Source organism: Eschscholzia californica, unplaced genomic scaffold (genome assembly GCF_041429995.1).
Source record: "Eschscholzia californica isolate CP2 unplaced genomic scaffold, dmEscCali1.0.p SCAF_5, whole genome shotgun sequence".
Lineage (NCBI taxonomy): Eukaryota > Viridiplantae > Streptophyta > Magnoliopsida > Ranunculales > Papaveraceae > Eschscholzia > Eschscholzia californica.
Window position 1 is genome coordinate 53,230,508 of NW_028238472.1, and position 25,889 is coordinate 53,256,396.

At 35.6% G+C, this 25,889-nt stretch overlaps 2 protein-coding genes, 1 long non-coding RNA gene and 1 pseudogene across 9 annotated transcripts; 2 read left to right on the forward strand and 2 right to left on the reverse strand.

Annotated features, from left to right (window-relative positions):
- The first annotated feature begins 7,860 nt into the window (after positions 1 to 7,860).
- Positions 7,861 to 14,249, forward strand: LOC147540615 (uncharacterized). 3 transcript variants are annotated; one of them, XR_015225619.1, is made up of 4 exons: positions 7,861 to 8,002; positions 12,318 to 12,406; positions 12,779 to 12,906; positions 13,752 to 14,249. It is a non-coding gene; the product is annotated as an uncharacterized LOC147540615 (long non-coding RNA). The 3 variants fall into 3 exon arrangements; XR_015225618.1 differs by lacking the exon at positions 13,752 to 14,249 and having other exon boundaries at positions 7,911 to 8,002; positions 12,779 to 13,270; XR_015225617.1 differs by lacking the exons at positions 7,861 to 8,002; positions 13,752 to 14,249 and having other exon boundaries at positions 12,281 to 12,406; positions 12,779 to 13,270.
- A 3,798-nt stretch (positions 14,250 to 18,047) lies between these two features.
- LOC147540616 (uncharacterized) lies at positions 18,048 to 20,467 on the reverse strand. The gene is made up of 4 exons (XM_086641715.1): positions 20,198 to 20,467; positions 19,995 to 20,101; positions 19,118 to 19,330; positions 18,048 to 19,045 (listed from the first exon to the last, which is right to left on the reverse strand). Exons 1-4 carry the CDS (start codon positions 20,394 to 20,396, stop codon positions 18,344 to 18,346), a joined length of 1,221 nt encoding a protein of 406 aa, XP_086497841.1. The 5' UTR covers positions 20,397 to 20,467; the 3' UTR covers positions 18,048 to 18,343.
- A 1,438-nt stretch (positions 20,468 to 21,905) lies between these two features.
- On the reverse strand, positions 21,906 to 22,082 carry LOC147540617 (small nucleolar RNA U3; annotated as a pseudogene).
- Positions 22,037 to 25,261, forward strand: LOC147540618 (uncharacterized). Of its 5 annotated transcripts, none has more exons than XM_086641720.1 (6): positions 22,037 to 22,288; positions 22,608 to 22,741; positions 23,046 to 23,184; positions 23,275 to 23,403; positions 23,709 to 23,811; positions 25,003 to 25,261. In XM_086641720.1, exons 2-6 carry the CDS (start codon positions 22,653 to 22,655, stop codon positions 25,170 to 25,172), a joined length of 630 nt encoding a protein of 209 aa, XP_086497846.1. In that variant the 5' UTR covers positions 22,037 to 22,288; positions 22,608 to 22,652; the 3' UTR covers positions 25,173 to 25,261. The 5 variants fall into 5 exon arrangements, with proteins under 5 accessions (XP_086497846.1, XP_086497848.1, XP_086497849.1 ...); XM_086641722.1 differs by having other exon boundaries at positions 22,676 to 22,741; XM_086641723.1 differs by having other exon boundaries at positions 22,039 to 22,288; positions 23,051 to 23,184.
- The last annotated feature ends 628 nt before the right edge of the window (positions 25,262 to 25,889 follow it).

A 25,889-nucleotide genomic window follows, 5' to 3' on the forward strand; every position in this document is an offset into this window, starting at 1 on the left:
TGGATTTGGTTTCGAGAACAGCAAATACTTTTTCACTTAATAAAAAACAACGTGGGAGTGGAAAGTCAAACCAATAACAGATCGAACCGAAAGGAAGAAGACTAAAAACAAAGTAAAAAAGAAGGCTTCAGCTGATTTTGAACGGCAAAAAAAGGATTTTTTTTTTTTTATTTCAGATTTTTTTTTTCTATATCTTAAATACGGTAAGATCATGGGCGGAGCTTACCATTAGAACTTGGGTAGAACTTTAAGTGAGCAGTAAAGTTACAACTTTATGGGCGGAGCTTACCATTAGAACTTGGGTAGAACTTTAAGTGAGCAGTAAAGTTACAAGTAAAGTTGTTTTCGCAAGGTGTTGTAAAGTTGTCGCAAAATTGTGACAATTTTTTTAAAAAAAAGAGTTATTTCATTTTTGGCCCCTACTTTATGACTAACTTTCTTTTTGATCTCCTATTTTTCGTAAAGTGAAAATTGACCTTTTTCTACTAATTCGTTTAATCCCCTCCCTAGTTGCGACCCATTCATGAATTGTATTCCTCTTCATTCTCTCACTTTTAAACAACTTCACCGAACAACTCTTCTAGGTCAAAATAACAACAACCCACAAATATTCACTCAAACTAGTGGCTAAACCCTAAACAAAAATAAACCATCAGCCGAGTAGAAATTGGATTCTCTAAGAGAGAAAGTTTGAAGTTCTTGGTATGCTACTCTGCTTCATGTTACTTAACTATTGCAAAAAGAGCTCACACCGAGAGAATAATTTACTGACCGATTAAACACCAGTGAACCATTAGAAAGAATTAACTATCACATAATTATGCCTTTGTGTGTAAAGATAGAGTGAGACCTTACCAGAGCGAAGAGTTATGCATCAGAGAGTAGACAAATGAGCATTAATCTTTTCAAGGCGGTGTTTTTCAGATTGACTGAAACTCTTACATGAGCATTAAGTTGAGTTTGAGGGTAGTGAGAGAAAGTTGACGATAAGGTAATTTTCAGAGGGAATTATTGAATCTAACAGGATGTAGCCGGGAGGGTAATTTTGGAAGGGAATTATTGAATTTAACGAGGTGGACGGAATTAGAATAAAGGGGCTCCATTTTGAGTCTATAATAAAATACAGGTCAAAAGGGAAACTTGTCACAAACTAGGGGGCCGAAAAGGAAATAGCTCAAAAAAAATATCTAGGGAGCTGATGACTACAAAAATTTGTCTGATCATTTTTCACCAAAACAAAATATTTATAGAGTATTTTGACCAAAATTTCCAGTAAATAAATACCGCTTACTTCAAAAGTTCTTCAAAAAATTTAAAATTTTCATCAAAGAATTTCGAAGCTACTAAAAATTCTGAACCATTAACACAGAATTTTGAAGTTCGTAACTGAAATTCTGATATATTAACAAAGAACTTTAAAGTGTAAGAACCAATTAAATTTTTTAGAAGTTTTAATCTTTTATTTTTTGATAAACCATAAATTTTATTCAAATGTAGGAATTTAATCCAATACATACGTGGTTTGGAAACTTTTGAGTCCTTTGAGTACAACATGGATTTACTATCGTAAACTATAACACAAAACTTACAATAGTAAATACGACATGAAGGTAATTGAGTACAATATTGCAGAAACAAAATAAAAAGACCCTAAAGGTCACAAAATGGAAAGATCCTAAAGATCACAAATGAGAGGACCCTAAAGGTCGTGAATTTTATTATAATTAATTATATGTGATCAGAATGAACCAATTAAAGACGAATTACGGTTTCTTCAAGAACACCACAAGGTTTCTCGGAGAAGAATTTTTTGTTGTCACCCGAGACATTGACATTTGATTTCAACGATGAAGGTTGAGTGATTCCATAACTTTATCTTCTTGTTGTTTATGTATAATCTTCCTTCTTCCATTGATATTTCCTTCTTATCATCAAGATACGGAAACCCGGATCGATGAGGAAGAGAATGAAATTTGGATATGGAAAATATCTTCTAGTTTCCTCCCATTCTATCTTGTTTTCTTGAATATCTCTCAAAACTACTAACTGGTTCCGTCATTCTCTTCCCTATTTATCTCCCAGAATCGATCTTGCTTGAAACTGTCGTTGACCTAACATCTATAATTATCCCCTCAAGTTTGATTTATCTAATTTCCTAGATCATCGTCAATCATTAGTGTAGGCATGGGTTGTAACTGAAAGGGGCAGTCTGGAGAGATGAGATCTCATTATAGAGAGAAGAAGAAGAGATGCTGAAAATCGAAGAACTGAAAAACGAATTGCTTTCTAATTTCAAAATGATTATTATAAATTAAAAGAAAAATATATACAACAAAATAGGAAATTTCGAAGAAGGAATCTCTCCTACGAAATATATGAAGATCTCGGAAACTCTACCTAGAGAAGATCTTGGTTTATCTCTCTAGAGAAGAAAACGTTTTTTTCCCTCTAATCTACTAACTATGCCCCATGTGTTGAAGGAGGGAAGAAATCAAAGCATAGATGTAGGCTTGACTGAATCTAAAACTTGCATTTGTAATCCAAAACCATATACTTTAGGCGTTTAGATCAGAGTTCGATCCAGGAATTGAGGTGTCATTTTTCAAGCTACATAATATTTCTATCGGTAACTTTCTAAAAGTTACAATAAATAAATAAATGTTTTCATAGGCTGTGGGAACCTAGTGTAAGAAATTATTTTTGAAACATATATCTTTTCGAAAAGAAAGACAAGCTTGCGTCATATTCTCGTGTTGGGACCCTATTATCTATGTCCTTCATCCATGTAGACAAATAATCGAAAATATTAAACAAAATAATCAATCCAAATAGATGAATAGAGAACTCCACTACCGAAAAAAAACATCTGATGCGGTATCAATGAGGTAGATGTAAATTCATGTTTTCATGCAAACAAAAGACAAACCCATGAGAACTTAAAAGACTTGTTTTAGCAGTGAAGTGTTAACCAGATTCCATAATTTATACCATGCTGCATTTCTTCCAGACATCCACCATAACCATCAAACTAATCCATAGAAGACCCCTACAATAACACCAAATAACTTTTGTTAGTGAAATTGGTAGTGAAGAGACGATAAACTTAAAATATACCAAAAAAAATTCTTCAGCATCTTCTTCTTCCTCTTCCTCTATTTCCTTTAGTATTGCCCTTCTTCTTTGCTCTTCCTCTGCCTGTTTCTCTGTTTCCTTCTTCTTTGTCGGCCGTCTTATTTTCCTGACATGGTGTCACGTCAGGAGTAATGGCAAACTATACATTAGAGTCAATCAATAAATTCACGTGTAATTGAGGAATATCAAAATCAACCTTAAAGTACGCAAAGTTTGAAGACATGATAACATATTAATTTTAATAAAGATTTACTAATTAAGATTTATTTAAGATATTTATCTTGATAAAAATTTATTAAAAATTTATTTTATTTTAATAAAATATGTAAAAATATTTATTTTATTAAATATATGTTACAATATTTATTTTAATAAAATTTATTATAGATATTTCTACGACAAAATTTTAATAAGATATATACAGTATGGTTTCTACGACAAAATTTTAATAAGATTGTTCAATTTCATTATGTTTAAGATTCTTTGCGACACAATTCTATTATGTCGATATCAATTTTGTTTAAGTTAATTGTATTTTTAGTATTTAGGTATCAATTTTGATTTTACATTTTTATTATATATGAAAAATTGTATTAGACTTTGATTACATTTTTATTCTTTAGGTATCAGTTTTGTTTCAGTTATTTTGACAATTTTTAATTTAGTTGTCGCTTTTTAATTTTTTATACACTTCATTTACCCTGAATAATGCCTCTAGTGTGTTTGTTCATTTCGCTTGCGTGAGACCTTCTTGAAACTACACCGTGATAATCAAAGACGATGATCTCACCATTTCAACTTCATTCATCTTCAAGTATGTACTAGAATCAGCTACTCCTCCGTCAATTCTTCATAGATACAATTCAGAAGAAGGAGAAGAATAAGATCAGAAGAAAATAAACAGAAAGAATCAGTAAGAAATTGATATGGAGTATTAACTACCCGAGTATAGAAGTATCTAAAATTTCATCATCAAACTTTAAAGATGGGTATAGATGATTTAGAGATGAAGACTCGGATTTTGATTTGGATGATGAATTTGCGTCGTCGTCTTTCGCCATTTCCATTCTAGAATGAGAAAGACATAGACAGAGAGAGTAGAGAGACAAAGTGGGATAATGGAAATGGCGGGATAACGGGTGAAATATCGGTTAGTGTAACTGTGTAAGTGGTAATGGTGGGAGGAATCTGAGTAGTGATACGCCTAAGAGCTATTCTGATGTACTAATAACATAGGGCGGTCCTATAAAATGCACCTAACCTATGACCTTATAGGTGTAAAAATAACCTAGTTCCTTTTAAAAAAAAAAAAGAATAACCTACTTTTATCACATTTATCCTCTTCAAGATTCCGAACACAAATTCTAAGTTAAAAATTTCCATCATTTCAACAAAAAAATTAAAAATTTCCAAGTAGTCCTAGCATACCAAACAAGAGTAACTCACTATGAGGTTGGAATTGGTAGAGATACGTTTTGCTGCTCATTGTTAATCGATTGGTAGAGATACTTTTTGCTTATGTTCGATTTCCACCGGGAGTGAAATCTATGGTTATTGAATTTGAGTTATTAAAGGTATCAATAATGTAATAAGTTTGTCGGGTTTTAGACCTCTTTCATTATAAGTTTAACTTAAACGGTTATCATGATTATCATATCTTCGTGATGTATCAATGTTTTGTAATGACTGACGTAGATCGTAGTCGATTTCTCAAAAAAAAAAAAAACGGTTTGGTCCTTCAAATCATGAGTTTCACATTTAAAACTTATAACATATAAGGTCTTTATAATAATCCAAAAGTTTTATCTCCTTTTACTAATATTTGTAGCTCCCCAACTACAATCTTCAGCTACCCTTACCAAACACCATATAATACAAACGGTTTCTCTCTCTAGAATCGGTTAAAACTTAAGGGTGGGAATCGGTTCGGGTCGGTATCAGGCTCTAACTTCATCCGACCGGTCGGTTTCGAACTGTTGGTGACCACCTATTTATTCGGACGGTCACTTTCAAGAATTATTTGTACATTGACCGTCCAAGACTCTTTATTTTATCGGGCTAGTCGGACACCGGCCTGTCTCGGTTTGGGCTTTCCAATTAAAATTTTACAGAAACTTAATCAATAATTTTCATTACTAGACAAACGAAACTACAAGTTACAAAAGAAAAAGATTAATAAAAAAACACAAATAATTAGAAAAATAAATTTGATCATCATTTGGCAAGTTACAAATGAAATGAAAGTCGAATCGACAGTAACCAGCATGAACCATCCTCGGTAAAACATGAATCGAACTAGAAGTAAGTTACGTATTAGTATGAAGCGAAAAAGTAAGTCAGTATTAAACTATTATTGGAGAGAGAGAATAGAGAACCAAAGAGATTCAGATAATGTTACACAAACCTTCGAGAACTAGAGAGATTCAGAGAGAGATAATAGAGAACTAAAGAAATTCAGAAATGCTAGAGAGATTCAAAGAGGCAACTGTTAGGGAGGTTGCCGACTCTGAGATGTCGTCGTGGAAATAAGAAAGAGAGTTAGGGTCAAAACGATATAGAAATTAGAATAAAATTGAAAGGAGATGGAAAGGATAGTCTTAGGGTTTTAGGGGTATTAATAAAGTTAGGTTTCAGATCCAATGGATATCCTATATTTATGAAATCCAATGGTCCTATTTTCGGTCGGTCTTATCCAGTTGATTTACCAGTTATATGAGTCGGTATATTTGAAAGGGTCGGTTAGTGGGCGGTGTCCACACATGGAATTTTGACTAGAGGTGGGAATCGGTTAAGATCGGTTGGTACCAGGCTCTAACCTCACCTGATAGGTCGGTTTCGGGCATAAAATGTTGGTGACCACATATTTACAAGGGCGGTCACTTTCAAGAATTATGTGTCCATTCACCGTCCAAACCCATTTATTTTGTTGGGCCAATTGGACATCAGACGATCTCGACCCGGACTTTCCAATTAAAAATTTGCAGAAACTTATAAATCATTTTCATTACCAAAACAATTATACTAATAAATAAGTAAACTGTTTTGATGAATGATTCCCAATTCAATATAAAAGTATGAAAGTTTCAAATCCTCAAAACACCATTAGCAAAACAACTAGACTAATTTGGAGGTTGTGAAGTTTCTCCCACCATTTCTCAAATATAATTCACTCAGAACTAGTGATACTGTGATTATACAGAAAGAGATGTGTAAACGATTTTCGCCCAAGAAATGGAGTTTCAAGTTATGGATCAAAACATTTTTAGGAGTTTAATTAAGATCATTCTCTTTACAAGTAAAATTAATTTATCTCTCCACATTCTAAGGTAGGTACAGGGAGTTGTTCGTGATGATTTTTTTTTAAAGATAAATATATCTACATAGGCGACTATATGTTATAGTCGACTTTACATGAAATATTATTTGTCCAACTACTTACGTAAAGTCGGCCAATGATAATAACCCTAAAGAATTATAGCCTAAGTTTTTCTTACAATACTTTGGTCGATCATTTGAAACGGTCGGTTAGAGGGTGGTCTCCCGACATGAAATTTTGACCGAGACTGGCCCACCTACTCCTTCGGGCGGTCGGGTAGTGACCGTTTTGACTGTCGGGTTCCCACGGGACTTTTTTCGCTCGGACGAACGATCGGGTAGCGGTCTTCCCAGTCTTTTTCCGACCATTGATTTTGACCAAGACCGGCCCGCCTACTCTTTCGGGTCGGTCGGGTAGTGACAATTTTGACAGTCGGGTGCCAACAGGCCTTTTCCCCACTGGACGAATGGGTCGGAAAGGATAGTCTTAGGGCTTTAGGGGAATTTATAAAGTTGGGTTTTCAGATCCAATAGATATCCTATATTTAAGAAATCCAATGGTCCTATATTAGGTCGGTCTAATCCTGTTGACCTTCCGGTTATATGAGTCGGTATGTTTGAACCGGTCGGTTAGCGGGGCGGACCGGCCCGCCTATGCTTTCGAGGGTCGTTCAGGTAGTGACCGTTTTGACAGTCGGTGGTGCTAGGGGTGGGAAAAAGATCCGGAAGACCGCTATCCGACCCGCTCGACCGAGATAAAAAGTGTCCATGGACACCCGATGGTCATAACGGTCAGTATCCGACCGGCCCGAAAGAATTGGCGGACGGTCACGGTCCAAATTCTATGTCGAAGGACCGACCGCTAACCGACCAGTACGAGTGACCGAATAGGTTAACCGACTAAACTGTCCTCATTTTTAGAAGTTGACCGTTGAATTTTATAGACATATGAATATATGATGATCGTTTGCTATAGTCATATAGTCCTCTAGAAGACCAAACATTAGTGCATGGCTTAATTATATCTTGTCAAATGATGATCAACTATGTTTTTTCTTTTTTATATTTACTTTTAATTTCTTGGCTAAACATCTTCATTTGTAAGTAATTTTGTTTATGGTAATAAAAATAAAGTTCTAAATTAAGTAAATTTATTGGAAAGTCCGGATCGAGACTGTCCGATGTCCGACTGGACCGGTAAAATAAACGGTCTTGGACGGTCAATGGACAAAGAATTCTTGAGAGTGACCGTCCGAGTCCGCCCGAATAAATAGGTGGTCACCAACAGTTTATGTCCGAGTCGACCGGTTCGATGAAGTTAGAGTCCGGTACCGACCGGTCCGGACCGATTCCCACCCCTAGGTGGTGCCAACGGGCCTTTTCCCCACCGGACGAATGGGTCGGGTTTTTCCCACCACTATTACCACTCTTCTTCTTAACCTACACCAAGTCCTCCGTATCGTACGCACTTTCTCTCCTGTTACCTTCTCACAATCGGCAGCAATAATGTTAGTTTTGTTTGTTAATTCTTTCTTCAGTTTTGAGATCAAAAGAGGTTTGTAGATCGGATGCGTTATTATTATTTTGATTTTGATTCATCTTCTATTTCAGTTAGATTTGTGTTCTTTTTGTGCATTTCTGTGTATAATTTCACTCTAGGTTAATTTAAGTAGAACTTATACATATAGAAATCAAAGCTTGAATTTATGAGCATTTTGTAATGTTTGATTTTCGAACCTTTGGTACTACAAATTTCACGGCTATAGCTTTTGTAATAACCTTCTATATTAGGATTTGATCTCCAAACTTTCCTCACTGTTTATCTTTTTATGGAGGTCCTCCCATTGTATTAGCTTTTGATCTATATTGTTTGGCCTACACCACTGGGTTCTTTAGCTAGTCTGAAAAATAGCTCCCATTGCTAATCATTTTAAAACCAACCTGGGAAGAGAGAGAGAGAGAGAGAGGTAGAGAGATAGAGAAAAAGAGAGAGAAACCTAGTGATGTATCTATTAATCAGTGTTGGTTTCTCGTCGATTAATCAAGAATTGCTGCATCTGAAATGTTCCACCGAAACCCAGAAAAAAAAAAAAAACCTAGTGATGGATCAATTAATCGGTGTTGGATCCTAGTCGATTAATTAGGAGTTGCCGGGTCTGGAATTTTCCATCAAAACCTAGAAAAGAATTTCTATCATGATCTTAAACCTAGAAAAGAATTTCAGAGATCATTCAATCAAAGATGAATAAGAAATCAACACATGGTAAGAGAGTCAACTAACCCTATTATTAATTGGGAAAATCAAGATCCCTGCTTGTGAAAGAATCAAGTAGGGATTGATTTGTCTTGTAGCCATCTCAAGGGATTGATTTTCAGAGAACAACCAAATAGGGGTTGATTTCCAGTGAACAATCTAAAAGATTACAAGGGGTTGATTTGTGTTTCCACCATCTCATCTTTTGATGATTCTTTAAGAAATATTGTCATATGAAACTCGTAATCTTCCCTTGAGAATTTGTTACTAGTGTGTTCAAATGAATACTGTATAGCGAGACTCTAAGTGAACCGCCCAGATGTGAACCGTCCAAACCGCCTAGAGAGAAACCCATGGGTTAGAGAGATAAAGAATACGAATTAATTTTACAAGAAGGGCAATAAAGGAAACAAAACAATTAAAGTTTATAAAAGGGAGTCATTTTTGAATTTATGATAAACCGGGGGGCCAAAAAGGAAGTTGGTCACCAATTAGGGGGGCAAAAAGGAAATAACTCTATTTCTTTTCACAAGGTTTTATTATAACCAAGGATTCTCATGAGATACAATATAAGCTGATTTTTATGGATCTTCGAAATGGCATTGTTTTGTTAGTATTACTTGAGTGTTTTCTTGAGAATATGCACTTTATCTGTTATTTACTTGTTTGCAGATTACACTACATTAGCAGCAAGTAGTGTTTAGGTTACTAAGTAGATGATTATGGGTGGTTCTGTTTATGTACATTGATTAAGAATATTGCATGGATATGACTTTTGGTTATAAATTCCTAGAGTCTGTCATTTCCTTTTATAAATCAACGATCCTGAGGTTATTAGAGTTTATGTACATGGATTAAGAATATCACCTCATTGTTTGACATTTTCCATCTTCTTTATATTAATGATAAGAATCATGCGAGAGGTTTGCATTTCTCGCATAAGGATTCATTGTAATCCAACTAAAATTAAGTGATCAATCACAGTAAATGACAAACAATAGGTGATTTTATTGTCGCTGCAATCGCATTACTTTCTTGGTTTCTGCATAGGAGTTGGTTTATTCCTATTATAATTGCAGTCCTTCAAAAAACTGTTTCAAATTCAGGTATTTCAACATTATTCACAAACAAGCATTAGTGTTAATTTTATTATTAACATTGTGGCTTTTAGGTGAAACAGTTGCTCAATTTGGTGTTATTTTCCTTCTTTTCGCACTGAGTCTGGAATTCTCTGCAGCAAAGGTTTAGGGTTTATGTTCTCATCCATGTGCTTTCATCCAACTTCAAATGTTTAATGTATATTTGCAATAATAGATGTCATATCTTAACATTTGCAGCTTAGAGTGATAGGACAGAAATGGGAAACTGGAATTAAGGAAGAAACTAACTTGATTATATTATAGATATAAGAAATAATGCACTAGTATCACACCAGTACAAACTAGGAATCACTCCTAGAGCCCTTAGGCATCACACCTTTGGGGTATTTGCATCACACAAACACATAAAGCTTAACTAGCTACTGGAATACTCTCTGTCTGTCCCAAACAGCAGAATTACATGCCTTATATAGGCCTAAAACCCACCTTTGTCATCTTTACTTGTAGACTATTGAACTTCTAAACTCCTAGAGCACTAAAAGACATTATAAAGGACATTTAAGACATTAAAGAGACACTATAAGACATTAAAGACATTAAAGAGACACTAAAAGGCATTAAAACATTAAACAAGGTGGAACCATTTTGGATTAGGCCCACATTATTCAAGATTCCAAGTGGGCCCTTCATCTAAGACATGCCAAATCAGAATTTGGGCCTTAGAATCTTTCTTTTGACGCCTCCGATACACCTTTTGTGGTTGTTGCTGCCATTCTTCTCTATCATAGAGTCGTTCGAGCTGTTGCTGTGCTTGGAGGCTTACTCCAAATTTTCCTATTTATATGCTTATTTGCATCTTGTTAAGTTTTACAGCTTCGGTATGTCCGATAATCCTGTGTTCATTTTCAGTTATGACAGTTTTCTGCCTTTTGTTAAGTTTTAATAAAAAGATTGACTATTTGAGTGCTCTATGTTTCTCTGCTTTTCTTTAGGTGAAGAAAACTTTTTTTTTTTTTTTTTTTTAATTTTAGAACACTATATCCTCTTACATTCATATACAGGTTAATTAACTTCAAATATGGAAGTACAAATATGAATCAACTGTTATCTCATAATCTAACTCCATCTTCTTTTTACTGTAGTCTTATTTGGTGCATACTGTTTGTCCTGTTCCCCCACTCTGTTTGCCATCATTATCTAGATCCAGTTCTCTTGCTATGATTTGAATTTCAGTTTTGAAAATTTGTTAGGTTTTTCTTGATTATCAAGACCATAGCTGTAAGAAACTATGCCCTTCAAAAAATTAATGCACCATACTTTGAGCTTAAGAATGTTTTGAGACTTCAGCCAAATATGTTATTCTATATCTCTCCCCTGTCTTTACTTTAGCTTTCGTGTCTCTGCAGCTATGTGGTTGTAAACCTTCAAAACTGATATGTTAGCTATCCAAAACTTGGTTACAGAACTTATTTACCGCTTAAGTAATCATCAGCTTCTGTCACCCCCAAAACTGATATGTTAGATATTAGAATTCTATCTAGAATGATTGTTCGAAACCTGAAAATGACTTGTTTTTAGATTTCGACGACTTGTTTTGATTGATGACAAGCGAAAGCATGTACATAAGGAGTTTATTGCATGATCTAAATCTACTTTTTAGTTGTTGAGAATTTTTAGACCATAAACCAGAAGATCTCTGTCTACTTTGTCGTCATTCCGTGCTGCTTTCCTGCCTTCTTTTCTCTCTTTTCTTTGTTGATTTAAGTTATGCCAGTCAACATGGCAATTTAAGTTGACTCTCCTGGTGCATTGTGTTATTATTAGGTTCTACTAGACTACTTTGATCTAGCATTTTACTTTATAAGCCCCATCATCATCACCATAAAGCGCATATACTCCTTTCATTTGTGTTTGTTGTAAAGGACTCCTGTGAAATGTCAGCTCCCCCATGTATAACCTGCTTTAGGATACCGTGGCACTTGTTTCCAATAGTAAAATGTTCATCGCAGCGTTATCCCCCTTTGTTTTTTGAATTGTCAGCATGCCTCGAACCCTTGACCTCTAAGGTGGAAGACTAAACCTCATGCCACAACAACCAAGGGTTGTTGGCAGCGTTATCCTTGGTGTGAGCTGAAAATTAGAATGTACAAGCAAAACATGACGAACTAGTGTTTCTGCCTCCCTATTGAACCACTTTTTTGTCTCAACAACTTGTGCTGTCTGGCCATATTTTTAACGAGCAACATAAGTTCACCTTGTTAGTTGACCCAGTGATTTTGCTGTGGAGGCGCATTCGACTCATCTTGCTTCGTCCATAGGTTTTGAAGTTTCTGACCGGAAAGAAACAATATCAGTGCTCCTACATGGTCAAGTTACAGTTGGGACCCTTGTTTTCCCGTTAGTGAAATCCTTCTAACATATAATTTCTGATGTCAGCATTACAGTTTCACGCAATAATTTTATTAAACTAATAAGGTACTTCACATTTCCGTTGCCGAACTTTCTTTCTTCTGCAGGATTGAGCAGTAGGTTTGCTGTTTGCATTACTTCCAATTCTGGGTGGTACTTCTGGGATCGTTCAAGGAGTAATATCCATGACTAAATCGTAAGTAAAATCAAGAACTTCTTGCCTTGCCTCAGCTTCCATTAAGCGAGCACAACTTTCATGGGGAAAAGTATCCCAAAACTTTTAATTGTCACCTAAATGTTTATCGCGTTCAAGTAATACTGGGTTTCATGTGAGATTTTTCATGTACATCTTGTGTGTACTTGCACAAGATCGTTTAAGGTCCACAAATACCGTTTGAGTTTGATGCCATGTGAATATAATTAGCAATGGTTTATTTTATTGAAAAAAATGTTAATTGATAAAATACGTATACAAGTAATAACTCATTGGAATATTTATTTGCTGTATGTGATAATGTTTACCGGTGACAGGACGGGTACAAAAACTATTAATTCACTCTTTGTTCAGGCTGCCAGGTCTTGGAGCGGCTGGAAAGTAACTCATGAACAGTAAAAGGGAGGATGTTTCGTTGATCAAGATAATGAAGCTATATCCCTTGTTTTAATGCCACTGAAGAGTTGGTCGAACTCTTACAGGTGAATTGAAATAGTTTCATCTTTCCCTTCAATCCATACATATGAACTACTATTCGATGATCTATAGTTACATAGTGAATGCCGCACTTGCTCACCTAGATTCACGTTTCCTTAGAAACATGTTTATAGATAGGCTACGACCAGGATTTTCACTGCAACTCTAAGTAGGGTCTGGATGACCACATGATCCTCACTGTCTGGTCATAGAGAGGAGTGAGTATATTCCTGATATACTCTACATTCTTTATTTCTTGATTCAATTGACTAGTGCATCTGGTGTATCATATATAATAAATAATCTTACTCTATAATCCCGAATGTACATTACTGATTACTTTATATTTACACGACAATGTTTCCCCACTACCAACTTGCATTTCTAATTTCAGACTCCCAGTCCTCTTGCCTCACTAATTTCAGACTCCCAATCCTCTTATTATCAAGGAACGAAACTTCTCGTACTCACGGCAATTATTATCGTTGTGAAGTTTTGACCATTGGACACCAAGGTAATAATATTAACAATAATAGTAGATGGAGAAGGATTGAAGATGTCCCACCGTATTCACTATGGATTGATTCTGTTTGTGTGAATGGTGTTATTTACTGGACCACTTTATCTCTTACCTATTGGGTGTCAAAATGTGATTATCGTCTTGTATACTTAGTGGCGTTTGATGTAGGAAGTGAGCAGTTTAGAACAATCACCCTGATTTCATTCTTGATTAGTCTCGGGATATCTTTGACCGACGTAAAGATTTTAAGGGAATTGTTAAATTATTGGAACTAGATGGAAATTTAGCTATGGTAGTTAGACTGAACAATTGTACGTTCAAGATGTATAGGTACGAAGATAATGATTACAACGACAATAAGGATGAAATCAGCGGAAATGCTACTAGTCCTAGTAAAAAGAATGGAAGATGGAGTGAAGTTAGTAGTATTAAGCTGCCTTTTTATATGGAAGAAAATTATTATGTTAAGTTTCACACTTTTGTGGGATCAGATGATAAGATTTTCGTAACATCAGTTGGTCGGAGGTTTGGGGAGAAGAAGAATTCTGTGTCTATTTATTGTTACAACTGGAAGAAGGATAGTTGGACAAAGGTTGATATAAGTGGAATCTCATCCTCAGTTCCACAATTATGCCCTCTTACCCTTTCTACTACGTTCTGCGAAAGTCTATTGTCCTTTAACAATCACAATGCCCTCTGACGCTACCGCGGTAGTGGAAGAGTCAACTTCACTTTATTTAGAAACTTTATTTGCCTCTTTTTAACTTATTTTTGCGTTCATTTTCATGTAATTTTGTTAGTCGTAATATATGTTTGGTTTTCTTACCACATCCCATTTATAAGCTCTCTTTCTCTATCCGGATCTGCTTTAGAAAATAACAAGGAGTAATTTTTTTTTATTCTTAATCGGAAATGATGTGGGAGTCCAGAGTCAAACCGACAACGAACCAAAACTAGAGGAAGGAGACGACTGGAAACAAGGAAATTATTTTGCTTCAACTAGTTAAAATTTTTATTGCTTTGAATCAAGAAATACCCACCGGATACAACTTATGGATTGCCTTCTATTTTGACCTGCCATCATAGGTTTTCTTTGTTTCAGTAATATCTTTTCGCATGAATGTACAGACATTATCATATGCATCAAATTGTTGTAAATTTATAATACAAGCCGGAGATGAATACACTATTTTTAATGTGATGCGATTTCATCGAGAGAAAAAATACATTGTCTTGAACCGTTGAATGTCGATATGACACCCTTACCCAGAGACGTAAACAATCCATGTTCATTATCCTCTCAAGCTATATACTCATGGTAGAAACTCGTTTTCTCGATCAAAATCTTAGTTTGAAGAAAATGAGCTAGTAGTTTACTTTGTTAATGGGTACAAGTTGATCTTAAAAATTTTCTTCTTCGCTTCGACTCTTGTGTCTTAGAAGTCCAGTATGTATTCTAGGTTTAGGTATATCAGGTCTTTGACTACTAGGCCTCGTCAAGTTTCTACTTAGGTTTTCAGTTGTTCTTTCTTCATATCTATCGTCTAAACTTGTCGATAGATTTGAATTACAGGGTGAAGAAAAAGAGCTAAAAGAAGAAAATGTCTTCTTTTTCGTGTCGAATGAATCTATCGACCTCCATTCTCGTCTTCGCCTCGAAGAATTATTACTATGATCACTACTACCCTTGTGCAATACTAGTTTCTTTAACTTCCTGAATAGTCTAGCTCGACGAGATTTCTTCTTTTCCATTGTCAATGAAACGTCTGAATCTTTTCCGGTTTCTGTAAAATGTGATGATTCGGAGGAGTAGTAGTTGAAGTCCATTGAGCTTATACTTCCACCACCATTTATATCTGAATCAGAATATTCAAGTACTAGTTGTCTGGCTTTTTCCTCTGATCTTGGACTTAGATTCTTACTTAAATCTCTTGCTAGGGTTTTACCAGTTGGGGCTTGTAAGTTTCTTAGATCGTATCGTAAACAAGCATTTACCCACTTTAGATACACTTGTTCTTTAGCATCATCACTTCGTTTCGCTTTTAGTCTATCATTTTCCTTTGTTAAGTCTTCGTTTTCTTTTCTCAATCGTTCGTTAGTTTCTCCTACTGCTTCTACCTGCAAACACTCATTCTCCATTTATATCTTCGATATTATGATGAAAAGCTCAAAAATTATGTACTGAATTACCTCTGAAACATCTAACCTAGCTTTTGTAGACTCATGTGCAACTTCAATATTCGAGTAGTCACATGCTTGCTCTTCGATTCTTCGGTTATTAGTTCTTTTAAATGCAAGTAGTTTTTCGGTGTCTTTGCGTGGAGAAAATCCAATACTGTACTCTTGTGAAATGAAACCATCGTAACTTTTACTTCTTCGAGAGGATCGAACAATTGTTTCGTTTAAGATTCTTTGAGACACAACTCTATTATGTCTGTATCAATTTTGTTGAAGTTAATTGTATTTTTAGTATTCAGGTATCAATTTTGTTTTTGCATTTTTATTATATATGAAAAATTATATCAGACTTTGATTACATTTTTATTATTTAGGTATCAGTTTTGTTTCAGTTATTTTGACATTTTTTTAATTTAGTACTCGCTTTTCGATTTTTTATACACTTCATCGACATTGATTTGTATTTGTACAAAAATTAGGCAACCAGATACAACGGAAACAATTAGAGCATACAATCTTCTTTCTCTTTCGTGTTCCATCATTCATCATCTTCAAATACGGATTGGTCTTCTTCCATTTCTGATTCTAGATAGAGAAAAGAGAGAGTGTGACATTTATACGAGGAAAAAAAGTAAACCACCCAAAGAGTTCAAAACAATTCAATTTCTAATGAATAAATTAGATTTTAAAGCAGATTATGTATCAAAACCCTAAATAAATCAAAAATCCTAAAGATCAACACAAGAAAAAAGAAACATCCATAAAATTCATTTGTTTAAAGTATGTAAAAAAATAAGAACAATATCAACCATAAGCAAGTGTTTCCAAAAGTATCAAAAAGAAGTAAACATCAACACAAGAAAAACCATTAAAAAACCTAATAAGTTGTTATTATACAAAGCAAATTATGTATCAAAACCCTAAATAATAAAAAATTCTAAACAATCAAAACTCCTAAAATAAAGTGATTTAATATTAACCAATTCAAAAAATTTCAAACAAATATATTTTTGATTGAACAAACCCTATGTATCAAAAGACGAATCAATATACAAAATGAGACAAGAAATGAGACAAAAAAAAATCTGCTTTAAAATCTAATATATTTTTCATTGAAAATACCCAAACATCTTAAATTAATCAATCAAAACAAGAAATGAGACAAAAAAAATCTTATTATCTAGAATCGAAAATTAAAACTCAAAACCCTAGATTTGGTTTTATTAGAGCAGGAAAAACAATGTAAAGATGGGAAAACTAGTACCTATTATCAGAAAAAGAGACTCCAACAGAACCTCTTTAATAATTCTTTTTAGGTTTTTATTAATCCAATCAGATGTTAAGGAAAATGCCCAAAAATTAATGTAATTAATTATATCATTAAGAGGGCAGTTAGTTAAATTCAAACAGTCAATGCAGTCAACGTTACACTATGCCCCAAACTAAAAAGAATATAAAGGCATGTTCCGAACTTATCACTTGGTACTTATCGTTGTCGCTTTTACAAAATAACTCTATATGTTGTCAACAACTTATAATTATGTATGTTATCAATATTTTATGATTATATATGAAGAGAGAAGTTTAGTAAAACAGATACCATAGTCAATCTTATTAATAATATAATTAAATATGTTGTCAACGGTTTGTAATAAGTCATGACAAAATACAAGGGTCGAAAAGAGATTAAGAAAAAATATGTTGTCAACAAGAGCATTGATGTTACGTGTTGGAATTGAAGTCAATTTTTAGATGGAATAACTCATCAACCCAAAGACAAAACCTGTCAATATACACGTCTCGTCGAACTCTTAAGTTTAAAGGCAAGAACCGCCTAATTTGGTTCTCGACCACTGGGATATTCTCTTTTGTGACTAGAACGGCTAGAATTAAGGGTTTTTATTGTATTTAACTTCGCCATTATTCAAGTATTGGAGGACACGTGGTAGTCATAAAGGTGGCAGCGCTGGGGCGGTGGGGCGGTGGGGCAGTGGGGGTGGTAGTGCCTCTTACTTCAGCGAACCGAAGCATACACTGATACATATCTAGAAAAACACTTATTACGTCTGATATCGCCTTGTCTTGACTGAAAAACATATCATTTATGAAACTGGAAAGGCTTCATTGATCATAATGATGTTTTCTAATTTTTACTTTGTAAATTGGTCCATTGGCATGTAACTAATCTAGGGATTCAAGATGGCGCATTGTATTGTAACAACCCCAATTTATTTTGGGATCATGATGTATTTAAATTAAAATGAATCACCTATGTTTAAACCTCATATATGAACTCGGAGGCAGGGCATGACCCGGCTAACAGCCGTGCCTGGCATGGCACGTCACCGTGTGGCTATTAGCTGTGCCTTTTATTAATAACGACCGCCTTCTATTTTGACCTGCCAACACAGTTTTTTTGTTACAGTACTATCTTTTCGCATGAATGTACAGACATTATCGTATACATCAAATTGCTGTAAACTCATAATACAAGTCGGAGATGAATACACGATTTTTAATGTCATTTGATATCTTGGAGAGAAAAGTTACACTGTCTTGAACCGTTGAATGCCGATATGACACTCTTTCCCAGAGACTTAAGCAACCCTCGTTCATGATCCTTATCTCAAGCTATATACTCATTGCAGAAACTCGCTTTCTTGATCGAAATCTTAGTTCGAAGTACATGAGTTAGAAGCTTAACTCTGTTAATGAGTACACCTTGATCTTAAAATTTCTTGATCTTAAAATTTCTCTTCTTCGTTTCGACTCTTATGCCTTAGAAGTCCAGTATGTAGTCTAGGTTTAGGTATATCAGGTCTCTGATTACTAGGCCTCGTCAAATTCCTACTTAGGTTTTCAGTTGTTGTTTCTTCATATCTATCTTGTAAACTTGTCGATATAGGCGAAGAAAGAGAGCTAAAAGAAGAATATGTCTTCTTTTCCATGTCGAATGAATCTATCGACCCCCATTCTCGCCTTCTCCTCGAAGAATTATTACTATGATCACTACCCTTGTGCAATACTAGTTTCTTTAACTTCCTGAATAATCTAGCTCGACGAGATTTCTTAGTTTCCATTGTCGATGAAATGTCTGAATCTTTTCCGGTGTCTGTAAAATGTGATGATTCGGAGGAGTCGGAGTTGAAGTCCATTGAGCTCATACTTCCACCACCATTTATATCTGAATCTGAATATTCAAGTACTAGTTGTCTGGCTTTTTCCTCTGATCTTGGACTTAGATTCTTACTTAAATCTCTTGCTAGGGTTTTACCAGTTGGGGCTTGTAAGTTTCTTAGTTCGTATCGTAAACAAGCATTTACCCACTTTAGATACACTTGTTCTTTAGCATCATCACTTCGTTTCGCTTTTAGTCTATCATTTTCCTTTGTTAAGTCTTCGTTTTCTTTTCTCAATCGTTCGTTAGTTTCTCCTACTGCTTCTACCTGCAAACACTCATTCTCCATTTATATCTTCGATATTATGATGAAAAGCTCAAAAATTATGTACTGAATTACCTCTGAAACATCTAACCTAGCTTTTGTAGACTCATGTGCAACTTCAATATTCGAGTAGTCACATGCTTGCTCTTCGATTCTTCGGTTATTAGTTCTTTTAAATGCAAGTAGTTTTTCAGTGTCTTTACGTGGGGAAAATCCAGTACTGTACTCTTGTGAAACGAAACCATCATAACTTTTACTTCTTCGAGAGGATCGAACAATTGGTTTTTCCTGATATAAAGCAATTCTTACATTAGTTCATACATGGAGTAACCACTCTCCTAGATGGAATCTTAGAGGGATTAGTACTCTTGAAGAGTTAGGATAGTGTTGTTTAGAAACAACCAACCCAAAATCCACCTAACCCTCAACCTAAATAGGAGATGCTATTTGGCTTGAAAATGGAAGCGGATGTGGCTGGCTCCCATTGGTGATTGGTTCCCGCATTTTTCTCTCCACATGCCAGACCAATGGGAGTCGGTTAGCTTTGGGCGTGTGGTCGGACTCATTTTAGGGCTAAACAACATTTCTGTATTTTCTTACAACTAATTTTAGGCCTTCCCAAAGAGAGCTATCGAGTTTGGGTTGGGTCTGGTCGGTTGGCTTGTTGATGGCCTAATACCCTTCTCCACATCCATAAATTTTTTATTTGGACACCATTGGAGGCTGTCTTAGGACATTTCTTGTATGTCTTCTTAAGCAATGTGGGACTAAGTACATCATACATGATAACATGAACATCTAGGTCTTGCGAGCTTCAATGGGTGTGTATGTGTAGACCACTTTGTAGCTAGCCAAAATGATAAGGGGGTTTTTATCAATACAGGGATCTCCTATAAAAAATATTAACTGCATTCGTATTTAATCTCTTATAGAAATTTAAACACCCACTTACGTAATTTTTGTATTTGGAAGAAATTGGACTCGTAGAAGGCGTACTAGGTATAACACGATATCTACCCCCGATTTCCATCTTTCTTCTCAAATCAAGCTCGTTTTTACCTGAAATAAAATAAAACTACAAAAAATCACCCGAAGACGAAACCTTAAGCATAAAATTGCAGAAAAATGGAGAAAAAAAAAATCAAGTGAGTTAACCTAAATAATGTGATTTGAATGCGAAAAAATGCTTCTTTCTCTTCTTGAAATGACAAAAAATCAATGCTGCTGATATAGCAGCCAATGTCGCACCTAGCTTTAAAAATAGAGATCTCATCTCTTCCTTATTATCATCCTCCATCATCATCAACACTAATGAAGAAATTTTGGAAGACATTTTCGAATAAATTTTCGACATGATAGAGAGGAGGATAAGCTAGAAAAATTGAAAGAAAAAAAATTATGAAGATTTTTTATTCAAATGTTCCTTAAAATTAGATGTAAATTTTGCTTCAAAAGAGTGGTCAACCGTTTTAACCGTTTCTTTACCCACACATTTGGTTGATTCTCCACTTTTTTGCACAATAATAAGAAGGTGGATGTTAATGGGACAGAGGAAATTGTTAGAGGGACGAAAATTTTAATAATGTTTTAGATTCTTTTCTATAGGGATGGAAATACGAGAGGTTGTATTCAATTTTGACATTTTTTTTCGAGCAACATCCATTTTAATCTTTATTTTCATCACCAATTAAGCTGAGCAACACTACCTCTGGGTACCACCATCTCTGCTCTGGTTGTCCCGTTGTCCCGCTCACTCTACTTTGTGCCAAGAATATTATAACAGAAGACTAAAACCCTCGTCTGTACACTCGTGACGAGAGTTTCGATTAAAACCCTCGTGAAGGTCTCCTCTGTTCTTTGGTTATCTCGTTCACTCTACTTTCTACCAACAAGACCAGAGCCCTCATTCATTGCCGGAGGTTTCAATTGAAACCATCCTGAAGTTCCTCTCTATCCATATAAATTTGAATGTTGACGATACAAAGAGTAGATATATTGTAGTGGACTAGCGGTCACTGTCGGTGGATAACGATACAAAGAGTAGAGCTATTGTAGTGGGACTAGTGGTAACTGTTGATAGACAATGACGATTTCGAAGGGAGTATAGAAAAGAAAATAAATTAATTAATTGTGCTCTGATTGAAGAACCCTGATGCTATGCCCGACTAGGGGTGTACACGAGCCGAGCTCTTAACGAGCTACTCGAGCTCGGCTCGACTATTGCTCGTGCTCGACTGGAATATTAACGAGCCCGAGCTTAATACGAGCTCAAAATCAAGCTCGTTTACATAAACGAGCCGAGCTTGAACATTCTTTAGTGTATCACGAGCTACTCGTGAACAGCTCGTTTAACATACTCTTATAATAGTATAGTACATAATTACGTATTAGTATTGAAACTTGTACATGAAATATCAACCATTAAAAAATTATCGAAATATGAATCATTAATCATTATTTTTGTATGTGACAAATGATCATTGAAGTATTTTGATGATTTAGAAAGTTTTAATTTGAAGTATTTTGATAAACGAGCTTAAAACAATGCGAGCTCGAGTTTGAGATCGAGCTCTTTCAAACTTATACGAGCCGAGCTTGAACAAGCGGACAATTACTCGAACGAGCTCGAGCTCGAGTTCGACAGTTAAATACACGAACCGAGCTTGAACATCTTACTACTCGGCTCGGCTTGACTCGAGTACACCCCTATGCCCGACCACAATCCCCGCTCCGTCCCGCCCCTGACCGGCCGAGATTTAGAGAGAGCTACCCTACCTAAATCTGAAGGTTGAGATTGACCTATTTACAAACTAATTGGACGGCAGAGATCCTCTATTAGTTAGTGGGGCAAAAAAGATTGAGAAGTCTGTCACACAACCGCACAACCATCTCAGCCGTCGGATGACTAACTGAGAACGATCCTCTTCAGTCAAGATGATCAAACTAGATGATATCTAAACGTTAATCATTCCTGTCTCCTTAGAAATCAAGGATACAGATGTACGATCCTATAGAACAGATCCTGTTCAAGTAAGGTCGTGCTCTTCATTCCCAACTTAGGGCTTTTCTAATGGTAGAAACCCTTCAGATTAGACAATGTGGGACTAAGTAATTGTCAGTCAATTTGCTAATCCCATTTTCTTTCTCTAGTCTCACTCTAAATCAAAATCACAACAAACCTCTCTCTCTCTCTCTCTCTCTCTCTCTTTCTAACCCTCTAAAGAAAAGGGAAATCTGAGATTTCAGGTACAGATCTTGTTACTAATTAGGTTTGGGTATTTGAATACATGAACTTCTTCTTCATCTATATTTGCTCCTTGGGTTTTAGTGTTTCTATGATTTGATAGATTGTAAGTTATAGATTGTATGATCCAACTGAAATTGCAAATTTTTTCTTTTTTGTCCTAACTATTCTAATGAGTGTTTGTTTGCCAATAGTATAACTAGGTTGATGACTAATATGTGTTATTGTTTTTTGCTCATCTAATGGTGAAGAAGTAATGTGGAAATACAAGAATTCATCAATATTTATGATTTGATTCTTTTTCTTTTTTATTTTGAACAGACACAATCAACCATTATTCGATCTTCGGGTTCGAGCTTTACTGCAATGGTTCATGTTTTGATTTACAGTGTGTTTTTGCTCCTCTACTTTCGCCTTTCGATGATTACCTCACTATCTCTCGTCCACGAAAATATGTAAGCTTTCTTCTTTATGTATTTTATACGTTGTTAATTGACCAAAAGTGTGAAGAAAACCAGTCTACCCATGGATGCGAGCTGATTGTGTCATGAATTTTTAAGCTAAAAATGTGTGGGTATTCCTGAAAAAGAGAACAATTCATGACCTTATTTTGTAGATTATGACTTGTTTGGTTCTTGATGACTATCCTAATACCCAAATACTTCACATTTTATAGAATGTAACTACACATTATTTTCCGGCGGTTTTTGGGTTCATAGATTGACGATTTGAATAATTTCTCTTTCGATAATTGCATAGAATAGATAACAAGGTCTTGAAAGTTGGAGAGGAGCTATATCAGGAGAGCTTACCATTGCAAATGGGTTCTCGCCTTTACCGATTATACAGGCTCAAATCATCTATGTGGTATGAAGTGAAGATATCATACCCAGCTTCTGTATGTACACATGTTTCTTCGTTTTTGTTATTGATTTTGTGTGTTTCCAAGTTCTCTCCTTGAAAGCTCACTAAGTTCATTGACTTGTAGATTCCTGCTAGCTTTACCATTCAATTGGTAAGAGACAAATCAGATGTTGGGTTGAAGTGGAAAAGAAAATTATTGAATACGGAGAAACTCATCTTCAAATCTGATAGCAAAGACGAGCTTATTAATCAGGTTTGGTTTCGAAAATAACTTGTTGGCATCAGCTGATCTACCTGAATAACTAGGGCATCAGAGGTAGCCCGAGCCGATCATATGTGGAATCACCGAGTTACTTGTTAGTTGTTACATATGAAACTTCGAATTATTGGAGTTGAAGTTGAATTGCTAGAGTAGAGTTTGCGGACCTATATAAAAAACTGTCATATGTATATATATATATACACATAGCTGGGTCATGTCCGATCCAAGGCCTTTACGGCAAGTGCTTACCTTCAAATTACTTGCGAGTGATTCCTGTTCGGATTTTCACAACGCAGAGTCCCGATAAAAGTGAGCAATACGTTCTTGTAACTGTGGAGCCTGCTGGGATTGTTGCGAAACCACATGTGAAGGAGAGAGAACTCGTTATTTTCAATATAGGTAATCAGCGATTGTTCATTTCCTCTCTCGATTTGTACTTATATTTTGTTCTACCATTCGTGTTGATACTTGTCATCTCTAGAAAAAAATTGATTCCCTGATATTAACTCCAAACTCCACTAAAATTTTGTATGACTAGTACAAATTTGGGTTGGAGAACTGACCACCAGAAGGTTGGGACGTTGACAATAGGAACTCAAAAGAAACTTAAAATTCTCAAACATTAAAACCAACAATTACTTGTACTATTATACGCCTTTTGTTGATTTTGTGATGAAATTATGCTTATTGGGGAAAAAATTGGTAGAGGGCAGTGACTTGCTCTTACTTCGATTGTGTTGGAACCCCTGATAGATGCAAGTTAATCTTCCAGTATTTCAGTTTTACTTTTGGCAACAATTAGAAGATAATTCTCCGACGAAGATATGAATGAGCTATATATCTCCTCAGGGTCAAGGAATTAATATTTCGGTCGAAATCACCAAAATATATCCATGGCTACTGAAATTCCATCCAAACCGAAATTTAACTAAGTTCCTCTTAACGTTGTCCTTGTTAAGGAAATAAATTTCAAAATCTTTATGTCGAAATGACCGAAATATTTCCATTTCCATGCCTACCGAAATTTCAGCTGAAACCGAAACTTCATTCCTTGCTCAGGATTCATATCCTTTAGATACCTTTAAGTTGTACTTGTTCCTGAATAATATACAAATTACAAAATTATGACCGAAAAACAGAAAGAGGGAAACAAGAATGGCGGGTGCTACTCAGAGAGTAGAAACTACCTGACTGTGGGGTTGTGCATATTTATGTTGCTTTACCAAATCCATCTCAACATTAATCGAATATATGTGCCTTGGCAAGTTTATAGACTGAGTAATTCAGGACTTGCTCAACCCTTTTGGTCTTTGAATCCTTGATGACTATTGATTCTGCTGTGGGTTTATAAGTAGTTGGAACTTTGAATTTTTTTGGCTTTAATTTGAATCATTAGAATAGAGTTTGTGATATATGTATATGTAACATCTATTCGTGTTGATCCCGGCCCGATTGCCTAACCAGCAGACTGCCATATATCGTTTCTCTCCCTTCGTTGACATGCAATTCCGTTCCGAATCATATTCGTTTCCCTTCATTCGTTATATCTTTGAATCACTTATTAATTTCTCTATCTATTCTGAAAAACAGTGTGTGATGAGCTCTTATTTGGAATCCCACACAAAGCTTGCTGGGTTGGAGTTCTGGTGCTTTTATGCCTTGGACTGGCATTTCTTGTACCATATTTTCTTCCATCATATCTGCTGAGGAGAAATGAAAGCTTGTACTCTGTTCACACTTCCCCTTCAAAGAATTCGTAATTTTGCTTTCGAAATACATTTCAGAAGTAAGCCAGCCGTGAAAGTTTTGTTTGTGTACAAACTATTATTCTAGCGGATTTTGTTTGGTCTGTCTGTCGTCATCATTAAGAGATATCAATAAGGTCAGACCAAGCTGCCAAACAACCCTTGGCTGGAGTGAGTGTCACGAACTTGGTCTCCACCCTCTATCTTTGGTTCGAGGTGCTACGGGTTTATACTCACCGACCAATACAAAAAAGATGGAACCTAGCTACTCAACGAACTAGCCAAGCAAGGATGGCATGGCGCATCCTTGGCACGTCCTGGCCCGAGCCAATGGTGGCCCTTTATGAGCAAGCTAAACGTATGTCCTTGTAAAGGCCAGGGTGGGTGCAGACACAAACTTGGGCTTGTTTAGGTCTTCGGCCTTGGCGTATCATGTGATTATGATGAGATTGGGCCTTACCTGACCTTGATGGGCTTGGGCTTATCATAGTGGTCTTGGACCTGCCTTCATGGGCTTGGGTCTGCCTCGGTGGGCCTGGATGACACCTCTATGCCTATCTATATCAAAATAATGGGATTTAAATAAAAACACAACAAATACTACTGCTACCAAGTCACATTAAATGGTCCGACAATTTCAACAACATGATCATATGATGGGGGAGCCCAGTCATACAACCTCATTTCATCACAACCCTTGGCTGGAATGAGAAATCACGAACTTGCTTTCTG

Coding starts and splice junctions, on each gene's coding strand:
- LOC147540616 (XM_086641715.1), bottom strand. CDS start 20,396: ATGTCGAAAATTTATTCGAAAATGTCTTCCAAAATTTCTTCATTAGTG. Junction 20,102..20,197: donor ATTCAAATCACATTATTTAG/GTTAACTCACTT, acceptor ATTTTATTTCAG/GTAAAAACGAGCTTGATTTG. Junction 19,046..19,117: donor CTAGGTTAGATGTTTCAGAG/GTAATTCAGTAC, acceptor GAGTGTTTGCAG/GTAGAAGCAGTAGGAGAAAC.
- LOC147540618 (XM_086641720.1), top strand. CDS start 22,653: ATGGTTCATGTTTTGATTTACAGTGTGTTTTTGCTCCTCTACTTTCGC. Junction 22,742..23,045: donor TCTCTCGTCCACGAAAATAT/GTAAGCTTTCTT, acceptor ATAATTGCATAG/AATAGATAACAAGGTCTTGA. Junction 23,404..23,708: donor AAGACGAGCTTATTAATCAG/GTTTGGTTTCGA, acceptor TTCACAACGCAG/AGTCCCGATAAAAGTGAGCA.